General features: G+C 46.8%; 1 protein-coding gene across 1 annotated transcript in view; it reads right to left on the bottom strand.

Moving 5' to 3' along the window:
- Nucleotides 1–15,410, bottom strand: part of LOC138514392 (sodium-coupled monocarboxylate transporter 1-like) — a 501,148-nt gene that overhangs the window by 115,742 nt on the left and 369,996 nt on the right. Inside the window, exon 11 of the mRNA XM_069629874.1 lies at nt 13,999–14,085. Coding sequence (XP_069485975.1) covers nt 13,999–14,085 — 87 coding nt within the window. The remainder of the gene's footprint in view (nt 1–13,998; nt 14,086–15,410) is intronic.

Genomic DNA, 15,410 nt, shown 5'->3' on the forward strand with positions numbered 1-15,410 from the left:
ATCCGGACATCAGGAAAGAGCGTCAGCAATAATATTCTGCGGTCCTGGAATGTGAGAAACTTGGAACTGAAACTGAGCAAAGAAATAAGCCCCACAAGTCTGTCTGTTGTTTCTGCATTACATGGATTGGAGGACTTGAAGATTCCGATGATCTTTTCTGATCTGTACTGGGTGATTAGCACCTAACAAAAGATGTCGCCAGTCAAGAAATGCCTGTCGCATAGCCAATAGTTCTTTTTCAAATACAGAGTAATGTTTTTCACAATCTGTAAGGGTTATTGGAAGATAAGCCGCAGGATGTTCCTCCGAATCATCTTGAAGTCGTTTAAGTACAGCACCCATAGCGGCATCAGAAGCATCAGTCTGAACCAGGAAGAGGCTGGTTGTGTCGGGTTGTTGAATGATGGGTCCTTCAGTACATTTCCATTTTAATAAGGAAAAGGATGATTCTTGTTCACCAGACCAAACAAAGGGAACATCCTTTTTTTCTGAAGAGGTGTTATAGGTTGATAGGTGGCCAAACAGTTTGGTATACATTTCCTGTAGAAATTAGCCAGTCCCAAAAATTACTGTATTTGTTTAACTTTAGTGGGTCGAGGCCAAGAGGTTACTGCCGAGACATTACTAGTATCCATGGATATGCCAGAGGGACTTAAAATGAATCCTAGGAATCGAATGGAAGTCAAATGGACCTGGCACTTCTCAGGTTTGGCTAAGAGGTGATTCTTCCGGAGGTGAGCTAGAACCTTGGTGAGATGGACCTGGTGTTTAACAGAATCACGAGAATAAATGAGTATGTGTGATGCTGGAAATGCATCGGAGGGACAGGGCCTCCGTATCCTTGTCTTTTACTGCTTTTTATTGTGTGTTCTGTCGTGTTTTCCGCACAGGAGTTCATGGGGGACTCCTGGCGGTGCAGCTCTCTCTTTTGGTTTTGATGAACAGACCCATGAGATACCCTTATGGCACCCATGGGTGGGGGTACAACCCTGTGCCCCTAATGTATGTTTTTGGGCACCTGTGTGTGGCCCACAGAGCAGGGTATGGGCTGGTGGCAGCTCCATGCTGAATTTGACAGGTGTTCTGAGTATCCTCCATTTTCGGATACCCAGGCCCTGCCATTAAAATCTGCTGATTCCTGATAGGAAACAAGATGGCCCCTGTGGCCTCTTGCTCTCTATTGCCGGTTACCTTGTTTTCCCAAAGGCCTGGGAAGCCCTGACTCTGTCCCATCCCCCTGACTGGCTGTTGTGTGGAAGTTCCATATATGGTGTTGTTTTGAAGTCCAGGCCAGACTGGCTGGAGCCTTCCCAGTGACTGTATGTTGTGGGTGCGCCCAGTGGGTGGGACCTGGGTGAATGGAGTGTGTGACGAATACACATTCTGTGTTGTGAATGTCTAGTATCTGGTGTTTGACACAATGACTGAAACAGCCCTGCCCGAAACTGGTATGAATGCAGTGTGGAGTGTTGAATGGCTGGGTACTTGTCCCAATACACATAACTTGTTGTGAGTGTCTGGAGAGAAGTGAATGGACTGAATGCACTATGCACCTGAATAGCTGCCTGCCTGCATAAATGCCTTTCTGACCGATTGGTTGCCTGAGTGTGACCCAGCAGAATGAATGGGAGATCAAGTAGTATATGTGGGGGCCTCTCACTGCTAGAATTCATGTTCAGAAGCTGAAGTCCAAACTACGAAGAGTAACTGGAGTGTAATTTAAGCTTAACCTTGAAGCCCTGCTGGAAGAGAAGAATTGCTGTTGCCCTTCTTAATCAATCTGAAAGCTGCTGTGTCTCCATGGACTGACCCAGAGAGGACCTGGTAAAGCGCCCTCTTCCCGAGCTACGAGGGACCATCGTGCACCAGCTGATCTTTGCCAAAGCTCCCTGGTAGACAGACCTACGCCAGGCTGCCGACCGGAGACGGGGCAAAATCCCAAAGAATCCCAAAGAGAAGTGCCCAAACTGTTGTCCGCCACTGTCGACGACCACCATCGCTGACCTGAGCCGCCGTGCTCCCGCTGCCTAAGAACTTTTGATTCACAGACATGCTCATCCGCTCCGCCGTCCGCCTTATCCCGCCAGAGAAGATCAGGCCGTAGACACGCAGAGGAGCATCCGCCGGTGGGTTTCCTGCCACCCAAAGACCACAGAGAAGCCAACGACTCAACGCCCTTGCTGGGCCACAGTTCTTCAAACCCTTTGCGGTCCTGAACTGTCGACACCGAGGTTCCCTGCACACCTCTTCCTTGCAGAACGTCTATGCGTTGTCACCGACGAGCACCGCTAGGAAAGAAGCTGCCACTTCACCATCTTAGCTCACCCTGTTCTCCGTCAGACATTCGACGACCCTTGACTCCTGCCTTAAAGGGAGGGCACTCAAGAAGGGCCGTCAATTCCACGACGAGGAACGCTACAACGCCAGGTACTTTGGGGTTGTAGAACTATTGGAAAGTCTCTTGTGAACAATAAATGGATTGGGCTTGTGATATATCTTTACTTTACAGGTTGCCCAGGTGGGGGGATCTCCACACAGAGCTGTGTCTAGGTAGCAGGGCCAGTATTCTGCCTATTTTTCTAACCAACTGCTTTCCTCTTATATCTATTGTTGGTTTCCTTTACAAACTGATTTGTCTGACATTTAACCATACAGTTGAGGCACTTTAATGAGATCTAATAGTAAGGGTGGTACCACGTAGAACTGTATAGTGAGTTATTGTGATATTGTACATAACCTTGAATATTAATTATATAAAGACTGTGTTTTAACTAATACAGTGTGTGGACATTCCTTTGTAGGGGCTAGAGGACTACACTGTACTTAAGAACCAGCCCGCATCACCTCCTGAGAAGCTATTCATTGCTCAACCAATAATAGAGAATCTTGGCTGTGGTCCTCTGTGCCTCTCCTCTGCCATATAGAGAGCAGAAGTACAGACCCCCCCTCCGGTCTTTACAGTATGCCATTGAAGTATACGATGACAAATTGAAAAGGCATGTCCAACAAACTATGATCAATGAATCGCTGAATGACAGCCGGGGCATTAGATATTCCGAATGTCATCACCAAATACTCGAAGTGCCCAAAGGGCGTTCTGAATGCTGTTTTCTATTCATCTCCTGTTCTAATCTGAATGAGATGGGTGGCCCCACGTAAATCCAGCTTGGAAAAAAATAAATGCTCCCTGAAGACCAGAATAACACATATAAGTGGCAACGGGTTCCTGTCTTTTTGGGTAACTTGATTTAAACCGTGGTAATCCAGACAAGGACGTAGTCTGATGTGTCCTTTTTGGGTACAAAAAGCAACAAAGCTCCTGCTGGAGATTTAGACTGTCTGATAAATCCATGTTTGAGATTGATCTCGAGATTCTCTTTTAGGGCAATCTTTTCAGGAGCTGACAGGATAAATATTCTTCCAAAAGGGATTATGTCCTGGTCACGTGTTTCTATAACACAGTCCTCAGGATTGTGGGGAGGAAACGTCTTTACAAAAGACTCCGAAAATAGATCAGCAAAATCATGATAATCGATGGGTACATGATATAAGTTGGAGAGTGAGACCGTGCGGTCTCCAGAGCTGCTTACTGAAAGATCCTGAGAGATGTCGGTTTCTTGGGAAAGACAATGAGTTAGACAGTATTCAGAGCCTAGAAACAAGGAAACGGCCATTTAATGTACCAAGACCAATGGATAATGGGCTGCCTTAATGATATGGAAGCATAGACGCTCACAGTGGTTGTTAATTGTCAACAGAAGTGGTGTGGATCGTTGGGTGATTGGTCCGTATGTGTCATGATGCTTACCCCCGGGCATCCGGACCCAGCCCAGCAGCCTCGGGAGCAGGCATCCAGACATTTATTGAGACCCCAGCAGCCCCGGCTGGGGGCTATCTGGGTTCAGTCCTGGCGCCTTAGGCACCAGGCTCATGATAGACATCAGTCCTGCCACCATAGGCGCCAGGCTCATAGACATTACTTACCTCCTGCAGACCATGCTGCAAATGAATCCAAGCCAACGTGAGGCCTCGATGGGACTATTTTATTACAGGGACTATTTTTTACTCGGGTGTGGTTCTGTGGAACTTCTTACCTGGAACTACTTTGGAGGCTATTTAAACCACGCCCGAACAGCAGCCCATGCTTCGCGTTATTCTGCACTTCAGCAGCGTGACGCTGACCGTGCCTGCAGCATCCAGTCCTCAGCCACGCCCGCCTCGAACCTGGATACCATCCTAGAAGAAAGAGAAATAAGAACAAGAACTTACCTTTTAATCTTCATCTGTTCCCGAATTCGCCGCACTGCAGAATTGGAAAAGACACGTCGGAAATAAAAGCATCGCTTCGCTAGCAGGCGCGCCGCGCCATACTTACCAGTCTGCATCTCCCCGGGTCAGAGCTGCAGCCATCATTTCATCACGGCATCCGTGGAACCTGGAAGGGACAAAGAGAACAAGGTGAGCCGGGTGCTAACAAAGACAATCAAAGCAACCATATTATACTCACCAGAGTTACCGCTCCCCTAGGCATCTTTCATCGGCGTTCCTCCTCTTTAACGCCGCACCTGTGGGAGGAAAGAACACTTGTTAAAGACATTTATTTCGCTTTTACCGGACAACACTGGGAAATACAGACTCTTACCCACGCGCAACCTGCAGCACTTCAGGTGAACTCTTCTCGGATTAAGCTGCAATACAAAAGGGATCAAAACGAGTGAATAACAGACAATTGAACTCTATAGACATTATACTTACGGCTCCTTGCCATTTACCACAGAGTCCAACACATCTGGAACTTGCCCAAAATCTTCAAACCAGTGAAGCAACTGGGATTCTACGCGCCCCTGCGCTCGGTGCAGTATGGAGAGCTCATCATTACAAACAATAAGGTGAGACAACAAAAGGGTAATATCGGGGTGCTTAGAGGGAACAAATTAAACAAGTGTTTCCTTGCATCCATTGGGTGGCTAATTCCCCTCCTCCTGCTTTTAGGAAACTACTTTTACGAATCAAGCAGACGAAGCTAGAAAGGCCGGTCCAGTCAGCCGTCTCTGCACTACGCATAACGCTGGTGGAGACCTCAGCAGTCCAGTTCCGATCGACACCCCTGTGGGAATCAGGTGAGCGTTACAGTATGACAAGGGGCTACCATCAACTCCTTCAATGGTTTGAGCTTGTTCCTTCTCTTCTTGAGGTATTTGATGACAATGTGCCCACTCATCATCTAAGAACAATCCCATGGCACTGCAGTCCACCAAGGCATGAACATCCAGGTATTCCCTGTGACTAGACAACAAGGAAACCTGTAATACCACTAAAGAAGAGTTTATTGGAGGTCCTAGGTTAGCAGAAAAAAAGGGGCAATAGTCGTCCTCCCGTTTCCCGGCTCCACTTAGGAATGGGAGTTGGCGTTTCCTGAACGTTGAGGAGGAACTATTGGGCAATTGTGAACCATGTGCTTTGGGGATGTGCAATACAAACAATGTCCTATCTCTATCCGTCTACTCCTCTATTCAGTAGTAAGCGGTCCTCAAAGTGAACTCATTTGCATAGGTTCAGGTTCCTCAGAAGTATTCGAGGTGGATCTCGAGGCATAGGATACACAGGTGTTGGTCTTAGAGTTGGTACACAATGTTTTCTTTTCGCAGCCTTCCTTTCTTGAACTCTGAAATCAGTATGCATGGCCAGATCAAGGAGAGCCTGGTGTCATGGTCATGAAGTCAGGGGCACAGGGATGCAGGGGTTGCATGCACAGGAAACCTGGGTGGACACTGTCCTGGCACCTTTGGCGTCATGCACAAGAACAAAAGTAAACAAGAACATCTATTTAACACCAAAAAGCTTTTATTATGGACATAGCACTTCAGATGCATTAACCTTGAACATTCCATCCATTAAGCAGGATGCATTAACCTTGAACATTCCATACATTAAGCAGCCCCAAGTTATTATTGGGTGTGGCTGCTAATGTATTGCCTTTGCACGTGCTCACTCTCTAGGAGTGGCAGGGTGTGGCTGGTAAGCCGGCCCTAATGGGCGTGCCCACGATCTCAGCTATATAAACTGCGCCGATCCTCAAGACAGATGCTTCGCGTTATTCTGCACTTGCAAGCAGCGTAATGCTCACCGTCGCCTGAGGTCAGACTTACCTTTGAAGATCCTGCTTCCTGGACATCCTGCTTCCTGCCAGCATACTACCAACTGGGGGAAGCTGTTCTTACCTGTAAATCTCTTCAGGGAACCAAGTATTCATCTTTACAATTTCCGGAACGCCGAAATCTTCATCTTGGCACCGCAGCACGACACGCTCCATCATCGACAGCAGCGCCTGCAAGGAAAAACAGAAGACAAGGTTAGACATCGAAAAAACAGTCAGTTTAAGGTTGCGCTTCGCCATACTTCATGCTTTTCCTTAAACTATCACTTACCTGCTGTCAAACATTGTGGTAGCATCCATCTTCCATCCGGCCGCGTCTCGCCTCTCACAGCTGCATTGAGGCCGCATTTCCATCTAAGGGAAGAAAACAGAAGAGAGACATTATTGCGGGCATAAATAGGAGCAACATATAAAGACATTAAACAGAACGAAGAGCATCACAAGAGCTTAAAAAAGACTTACCAATCATAAGGAGAAGCATAGTCACAGCTGGACTGGACTAATCCTTATCAGGGATCAGTGAAGGAACTAGATCCCATTAGAGGCGCCCCTGCCAGAAGTAGCAGGACGGAGAGCTTATCTTCCATAATTCACAGGAGCAGTATCACCACGTACCACCGCTCACAGCTTTTCTACTGAGGGAGAGGCCTGAAGGGGGTGATTCAAGTTCAGGGAGGGCTGCAACCGTGCCCCAACGCCTCCATAGAGACCAGGTGAGCGTAACACCTGGAAGGTGTTGGGTCTTGCAACCCGAGCCGATTTGATTTTGATTTCTTCATTCAAACCTTCCCGAAAGAGTGCAAAACTGGCATTGGCCGACCAGTCTGTCTCTTTAGCAAGCTGCTTAAATCTGGTTAGGTAGGTCGACATATCCTAGGACCCTTGTTGAAATTCAAGCAGTTTCTCCTGAGCTGAGAAGACCACATCTGGTCGATCAAACATAGCTTTAAAGGAGACCATGAATCCTACGTAATCCTCCAGATGGTGATCCTCTGAGGCAACTAGAGGTGTTGTCCATGAAAGGGCATTGCCAACCAGATGTGAGATGGTAAACCACACCTTAGCCCTATCTGTGGAGTAAAAGTAGGGTTTAAAGGTGAAATGGACCATACAAGACTCCAGAAAGGCACAGAGTTTCTTTGGGGAACCATCATACTTGTCCAGGACCCCTCCCAGGGTAGAGCCTTCCTGAGCAAGGACATCCTGTGATAGGACCAATTGTCGTAAGGCAGCATTTTCTTCTTGAGATGCAGCACCTCATTGAAGAGTTCCATCATGCTGCACAGAAGATCTTGTAAGGAAGGATCCATGTCCACAGGTTCAGGAGTTTTCAGGCATCTCAAATTGTCAGGGTCTGTACATCAGTGGTGCGGCTCACCTGTGTCTTCTTTCACGTTGGTTTGCTGCAGTCCTTGTCCTTGCAGGGTTTCTGTTTGTTGCGGGTCTCATGCAGAAAAGTGCAAGCCTCCCAAGACGCCACCCTGCCCGATGGTCAAACATTCCAGCAGGGTGACCCCTGGAAGACTGCCAATTTACAGGAAAAACCCTCAGAGAGGGGAAAAAACCTGCAAGCATGTTATGCGCAGGACTTTTGCCACGCAACAACCACGGACAACATTCAAGCTCGGTGTTCATTCCCGTGGTAAGTTTCTGTCCAGAAACCCTTCCATATGGAATAAATGGAGGTTGCCATGGAGATTAACGACAAAGACATTTGGTCGGTGTCACGTGAGGATCCGACGTACGCCACGTCGGGTTGCTCACATTCATGCTCCGCCCAGTTCAGGAAGTTAAATAGGTCCTCTTCCTGTTCCCCCGTGCTTCTAATTGAAGTTGTTCCAAACCTTTTTCTACGAACTACCTTTCGTCTCCTTGTGTGATCTCCCGGCTTTTGACCCAGCTCCGACTTCCGACCAGCTCCTGCCTGCCTCCCGAATTGTACAGAATTGGTCTAACTGGTAACGATCCTCGGACTGCAATTGACCTGCTTCTTCTTACCGTTTTTTGCTCGCGACGTCTACCTCTGCAGGAATCTTTGCCTTCTGCAACTCGTTCCGAGTCCTGTCTCTGATCCTCTACCGCAGACAGCAGGAGGTCCCGCTTCCTTTTGGAAATCGGCGTACCGTCTACACGCGGATGACATCAGGAGAACAGCATCGCCCGGTTTACATCCTCGGCGCCTCTTGGTATAGAGGCTGGTTCTCCCAGCTGTGGTAAGCTCCTCCAAGTTTTCCTGGGGACAAAGTATTATTCTTTATTTTTGATCCAGTTTTTTCTCACACCAGTGCTTCCGAACTACATATCCCAGAATCCAAATCACCTTTGATTTCCATTTCTGGAACTTATCTGGTTACTTCCCAAAAAACTTGCCATAATGAATTGCTTAATCCTGAATGATTAAGTGCACCTAGAACGCTCTGCTGATCCAGTGCACCATCCCGTCACCAGTGCGTCCCTCGTGCCGCCCGGGTTAGGTTCCCATACTAACCTTCCTGTTTGTTATTTTCTCTTGCCTTTGGTCCCTTATTGGTTTGGCCTGTTTCATTATCTTAGTTGGTAAGAACTGAATCTTGATCAGGAAGGGGGGTGGTATTTAGAACTCTTCTGTCCATCCAGTAATATATTCCCTTTTACTTAGGTCTGGGATTTCCTGTCCTTAACAAGTTAATACGAGGTAGTTACTCTGTTCTCTAGTGGGATTGTATTTGATGATACTTGTGCAGACCATTAACGGTTGTTGTTTCCTTTTCAGCATTGGTGTAAGCGGTGCGTGTATTTTGCGGGATCAACTCCTCTGTCTATATCATTTGAACAGCAGAGGGGTGTATCGTAAAAAAATAGTTCCCTCAAGTTGAGGAGGCTTGTATTCTGGGAGGTCGTTTCGAATCAAGCTCGTTGTCGATCTTGGCTTTGTGACTTCGCCTACCTCCGAGAAGACATCGCCCCTGGCAGTATAGGCGTGGTGAGTAACAAAGCATAACCCGGGAGCAAGGTGAGGTAACAGCTGACTGAGAAGGTGGAATAGCAGGCTAAACAACATCCGACAAGGAACAAGGCAGAACACTGGGGAAGGCCACGGAGAGCAGAGTAGAGGTACGGGAAGGCAATGAAGGGAGACAGAATGAGGAACAAGGTTCCAAGAGCAGGGTACCTGAATACCGAGTGTATATGTATTTGCGGGCTCCAGTGGGATTGCCTAGTGACTAGACTGCTCCGTCCGCTTCCAGGAGAAAATGCTGGGTGCCATGTTGGATGAAAAAATGGCACCAGCGCATCGCGAACGGTGCTTCCAGGCAGTCCACAAGGACCAGGGGCAAAAAAGCATGACATTATGCCCCCTCCAAAGAACTCATCCACCGGGTTTACCAGGATGAAGTCGATGGAACCGGCGAAGAAAGTGAGGTGCATGTATGTTGGCAGCGGGTTCCCAAGATCGTTCACTCAGGAATTAATCCTTCCAGTCACGAGATACTGTAATCCTCCTCTTCGGTATTTCGAATCACACAACCTAGCCGCCTCATATTCCAGTTGTTGGTCAATGGCGATCGAACCTCCCGGTGAAGCCCTGCTGCCGGTCCGAATCTTCAAACTTCATCGACAGGGAAGATCGGCAAAGAATCTTCTCCCCTTGAGCTGGTGGGAACAACCAGTTCACCAAACTGCAAGCCAGGCCTCCCTCCTCTGGTCGAATTTGCTGTACAGAGCTACAGTGAACCGGATAGCCAGGAAGGTCGGACCCTGCTTGGGTTTTAAGGAGTGCACCTTTTATTCACCGTTTGACTCTGCTGCTGGTTTCTTCACTGAGCAGTGCAGGACCCTCCAGTCTTCCTACTTCATGTCAGTCCGACAGTCGCTTCAGGAACCATGCGCCTGCAGGAACTACCATGAACGTCCGCCTCAGCTGCAGCTTCTTCTCCATTTACGGTACTGTTCCAAATGTTTAATAACTGATGTGTAAATAAATGTATATTCTTTTACTCAGAAACTTTGTGTCAGTGTTTGTTTGAATCATAGTAATTGCTGTCCTTTGTGTAACTATTGATTCTGTTCACTTACTCTTGAGATATGTCTGGCTGCTCAGCCATTGCTACAACTTTAGTGTGTAGTACAGGCTTGTACCAAAGGTGAATTTGTATTGTCACTTGTAGTCTTAATTGTGTGTGGTGTTCTCAAAGGGCACTGCATATAATTCTGCCTAAAAGTGTTTCGCAGAATTAGGAGAATAAATGAGTAAGTCATCGAGGTATACGATGATAAATTGAAAAGGCATGCCTGAGAAAATACAATCAATGAATCGCTGAAAGACAGCTGGGGCATTAGATAATCCAAATAGCATCGCCAAATACTCGAAGTGCCCAAAGGGTGTTCTGAATGCTGTTTTGCAATTGTCTCCTGCTCTAATCCGAATGAGATGGGTGGCCTCACGTAAATCCAGCTTGGAAAAAAGAAATGCTCCCTGAAGAACTTCCAGAATATCAGATATAAGTGGCAACGGGTACCTGTCTTTTTGGGTTACCTGATTTAGAGCGTGGTAATCCAGACAAGGACGTATTTCTGATGTGTCCTTTTAGGGTACAAAAAGCAACAAAGCTCCTGCTGGCGATTTGGACGGTCTGATAAATCCATGTTTGAGATTGATCTCGAGATTCTCTTTTAGGGCAATCTTTTCAGGAGCTGACAGGATAAACATTATTCCAAAAGGGATTATGTCCTGGTCACTTGTTTCTATAGCACAGTCCTCGAGACGGTGCAGCGGAAGCGTCTTCACAAGAGACTCCGAAATTACATCAGCAAAATCATGATATTCAATGGGTACATCATTTAAGTTGGAGAGTGAGACCGTGCGGTCTTCAGAGCTGCTTACAGAAAGATCCTGAGAGATGTCGGTTTCTTGGGAAAGACAGTATTACAACCCAGGCGTTAAGGGTTTAACGGCGCCGTCGGCGCCGTTAACCCTTAACGCCTGATTACCATTTTAACGCCTGCTCCTAGCAGCCGTTAAAATGCAAGGCGCTAACCCGCCTTGGTGCTAATTACGGCACCGTGATTTACGGTGCCGTAATTAGCGCCTTCCCCACTCCCATTATGCCCTATGGGGCAAAAATGGGAATGCGGAAGGGTAAATGGGGAATGGGGATTTACCGCCCCACTCACCATGGAACGGGGCGGTAAATCCGCCATCCACCGTGGTGTAAACGGAGTTTACACCATGGTGGTAAAGTAGGGAATTTACCGCCTGGGTTGTAATGAGGCCCAATAAGTCAGACAGTATTCAGAGCCCTGAAACAAGGATCTGGCAGCCCAGTTAATGTACAGATTTTACCTATGTAGCCAGAGTATTCCCAAGACCACCGGATAATGGGCTGCCTTAATAATATCGAAGCATAGACGCTCACAGTGGTTGTTAATAGTCAACAGAAGTGGTTTGGATCATTGGGTGATTGGTCGCGATGACAAGCGGCTACCGTCGATTCCCTCAACGGTTCGAGCTTATTTGATGACAATGTGCCCACTCATCATCTAAGGACAATCCCATGGCACCGCAGTCCACCAAGGCATGAATGCCCAGGCATTCCCCATGACTAGACTGCAAGGAAACCCATGAAACCCCTGAAGAAGAGCGTGTCGCAGGTCCTAGGTTGGCAAAAATTAGGTACTAGGTTAGCAAAAGAAAAGGAGCAAAGTTCTCCTCCCGTTTCCCGGCTCCACTTAGGAACGCGAGGTGGCGTTTCCCGAACACCGAGGAGGAACTGGTTTTGGCATTATGTTGTAAAAGGAGGTGGGCCAACCGACTGTCCAATGGAATTCTTTTCAGACAAATTAAGTGCAGTAATTTGGTTAATGAATCTATACTAACTGTGACGAACCAGAAGGAGTTGTTCTATGAATTAACATGTTCAAGGAAAAATAACGACTTAACCCCATTTCTATGAGAGGTTTCCCCTAACAAAGAAACTAAACTACGAGTGTTTGCCAGTTGTCCAAAAATCAAAGATAGTCTTTGTCCGAAACCTAACCACTATCTGACCAAACCACTTTTAGAAAATGCAACATAAAAGTAGGCCAGGCTCATGGCCCTTACACTCAGACTTCTTCTGGCCAATCAGACTATGGATGTTCCCCAAATAGTGTCCATCAGTCTAACGTAGGTTTCAATATTTGATCACCATAAAGTTTTCAGTCCTCTCTTCATATCCTCATTGCAAGTTTTAAGTCTTTATAAAGTTTCCATTTCCTTAAAGGGAGAAATGATCCTCTTAATGTGAATCCACCAACTTGGTTTCAGTCCTTCAATTGCTTCTTGATTCAGAATGAAGTAGTTGAACCCTACATGTTCACAGTTTTCCCAGTGTTGCAAAGTGTTACTTAATTTTCTAGAGCTCTCCAAAGCCTTCTGACCCCCGAATTCACTCAACTGAGCAGGGTCTCTCTTGAGCGTCTGCCTGTGTCCATCAAGCAGGTTTCTCAGGCTCCCGTAAGCCTTTTTCTCTCTCCAGCCTCTTAGCTCACTGTGCTCGTTAAGCCCCTTTTTCTCTCGGGCCAGCTTAATACCGGGACGTATGCGTTTGTCCCTCTGCCTGGCGTTACCTTCTAGGGAGTGCTTGCGTCCCTATTTTCTTGGCAGTTGCTGTCTGACGATCAGGGATTTGATGTTCCCGTTGCAGTCTGGGCTTGGCTTCGGTTACTGGGCCCTCCATGGTTACTGTGTGGTCGCGCCATGAGGCAAGATGGTTTCTCTACCGTCCCCGCTTCACTCTCCTTTTTCAGTGTTTTCAGCCTTCGGAACATTTGGGCCTCCGGTGTCTCTCTCTCCATTGCTTCTCGCTCCACGCTACCGCTGGCTCCACAGTCTAGTGTGGCTCCGCCCCTCCAGGATGTTCGAACGTCAAAGGCTTGCCTTTCCATTTGATTCTTTCTCCTCCATTCCAACCTCTTTGTCTCTTTATTCTTGCCTCCGTAGTTCCACGCTGTTGGCTTCCTGTGTATCCCAGCGTTGCCTGAAGCCAAAGATATGGGAGTAAGGTTAGTGTGTCGGTAGAGCAATCCACAGCGAGACTATCAGTCTTTTCCATTCCCATGTAGGCAGATAGAGTGTCCTGTATAGGGAGTGCTTTGTAGGAATGGGATTCCTTGTCTCCTAAAGGGGAGTCACTCTCTGTGAGGTCCCACTTTCCCAGATGCCTAGGGTGGGTCTTGCTTAGCAGGCACACCTTCCAACCGTCAAAGGGGGTGGCTACCCTCTGGGGAGAAGGGACAAATTGCCCTGATTCGTCACACAACCCAAACAGTGTCATGCCAGGTTTCTGATAGCAATTTGATTACAATATACATGAATACCATATGTGAAGAATACAGTCGTGTTGGCAGCGATGGTAACAAATCTGTGGGGGCAGTCTTTTATGGAGGTCACCATTGCATTACTATTCACTGCCTATCATTCATCAAGCTATGTAACGTAACCATGAAGTGGCAAATTTCTTTGGAAATGCACTGAACATCAGGGCGTAAATGGCAATTGTTAGTGTGACTCTATATATACTTTTCAGCACAAGACACATTTGTATTTATATAAGATCAATCAATTATATATATATATATATTTGGTCTTTGTTCTTCAATATGATGCAACTAAACTGATGAACGGTTTGTCCATGTTCCTATGAATCTATAAACAGTGCTAAACTTCAAAGTCCCTCAGTAGGAGGACGTGAAGGGAGATGATTCGTGGCCATCAGGGGCTTAAAGGTGTCTGCATGAAGGCACAGGACAGTGGATTCCTCAATCCTAGGATGAACACATCCTCTGTGCATTGTCCTCATGGGCCAGAGGACATACTGTACCTTTGAGTTTGTGAAGGAGAAGAAGATTCCAAGCATGAATATTCCAAGCAGAGGGCCAGTGAGTATTCCGGTGACAGTAGAGGTCGCCTGCAGAGAAAGAAGCATGCACACATGTCAATCTTAAACTTCCCCGAGGGAATTTGACAAATAACAGTAATTGCATGCAGAGGACCTCCAACGCTTGAACATGCGCATTGTTGGGCCCGCTGCATTCGATTTTTGTCCCTCTCCGACCGGTCTTAACTGTTCCCTTTTAGAGAAAGAAAACACTGCCTGCAGACTACTCTTTGCAGGCAGTGTTTTATAATGAATTCCAAAGGAATCGGCCTGCTATCGAGCAGGTGCAACTGCAAGGCATATTCCAGTGGACCTCCTGGATGATCTGGGTTCAAAATTCATCAATTACGCTGATGATACCCAGATCATCGTGGAATTACCTGGGTCCTATGCCAATGGCTCAGCAAGAGTAAGTGAGGTTTCTGAGGATATCCAATCCTGGATGGCGACAAACCCACTTGCCCTTAACAGCACAAAATAAACTGAAATTGTAATCATGAGTACAAGTACAAAATTGAAGAATCGGATTCTCAATATAGTTATTTCTCTATTGCGGGCAACATCATTGAGGTATCTGAGTCAGTAAAAGCACTTGAGTCTTTTTCGACCCCCAACTAACTTTTAAGAAGCATGACTCCTAGTTACGTTCCTTCTGTGCTTATCTGACACATTTGCTGTGGCAAATACGTCCGTACCTCTCAGAAGGTAATAGGGCGTTGATCGCCACAACAACTATTTTTTCAAAATTGGATACTGCAATAGCCTTTTCGTTGGGACCACTCAGGCAAATATAAAAAAGCTCCAGGCAATCCAAAATGGGGCGGTTTGCGCAGTCTGTGGCTCGGATCGTTGGGCAGATATACACACTGCTGTAGGAAATTACATTGGCTTCCTATAAAGCAGAGAATTTCTTTTAAAGCATCAAGTATTGTTTATAAGTGCCTGTCCGGTAATGCCCCAAAATACCTGGGTTCTCGGATTAAGAGAGCTCCCATTAGGCGCTCTCTACACTCTAATAATCAAGAGCGTCTAACTCAACCTCGCACCTCTTCGAAAAAGATTGGCGAATCCAATTTTGATTTTTGGGCACCGTCTTTGTGGAACGATCTCCCTCTTTCGCTTAGGTTGATTTCATCCTTGGCACAATTAAATATGAGCTTAAAACTTTCATTTTTGATCGAGGAGTTCATTAATCGCTCAGAGACATCTATTGCTGCCAACTCATTTGCCTGTTTCTTGTTTGCTGTGTCTTTATGAGCGCCCTGATGCCTCCGGGCATGTGGTGCTATATAAAAACCCTATAAGATAGAATAGTATAGAATCCATTGGTGTTACACCATAAACCTTGTGCTCCT

This window comes from Ambystoma mexicanum, chromosome 12 (genome assembly GCF_040938575.1).
Source record: "Ambystoma mexicanum isolate Mex_15411 chromosome 12, UKY_AmexF1_1, whole genome shotgun sequence".
Taxonomy (NCBI): domain Eukaryota; kingdom Metazoa; phylum Chordata; class Amphibia; order Caudata; family Ambystomatidae; genus Ambystoma; species Ambystoma mexicanum.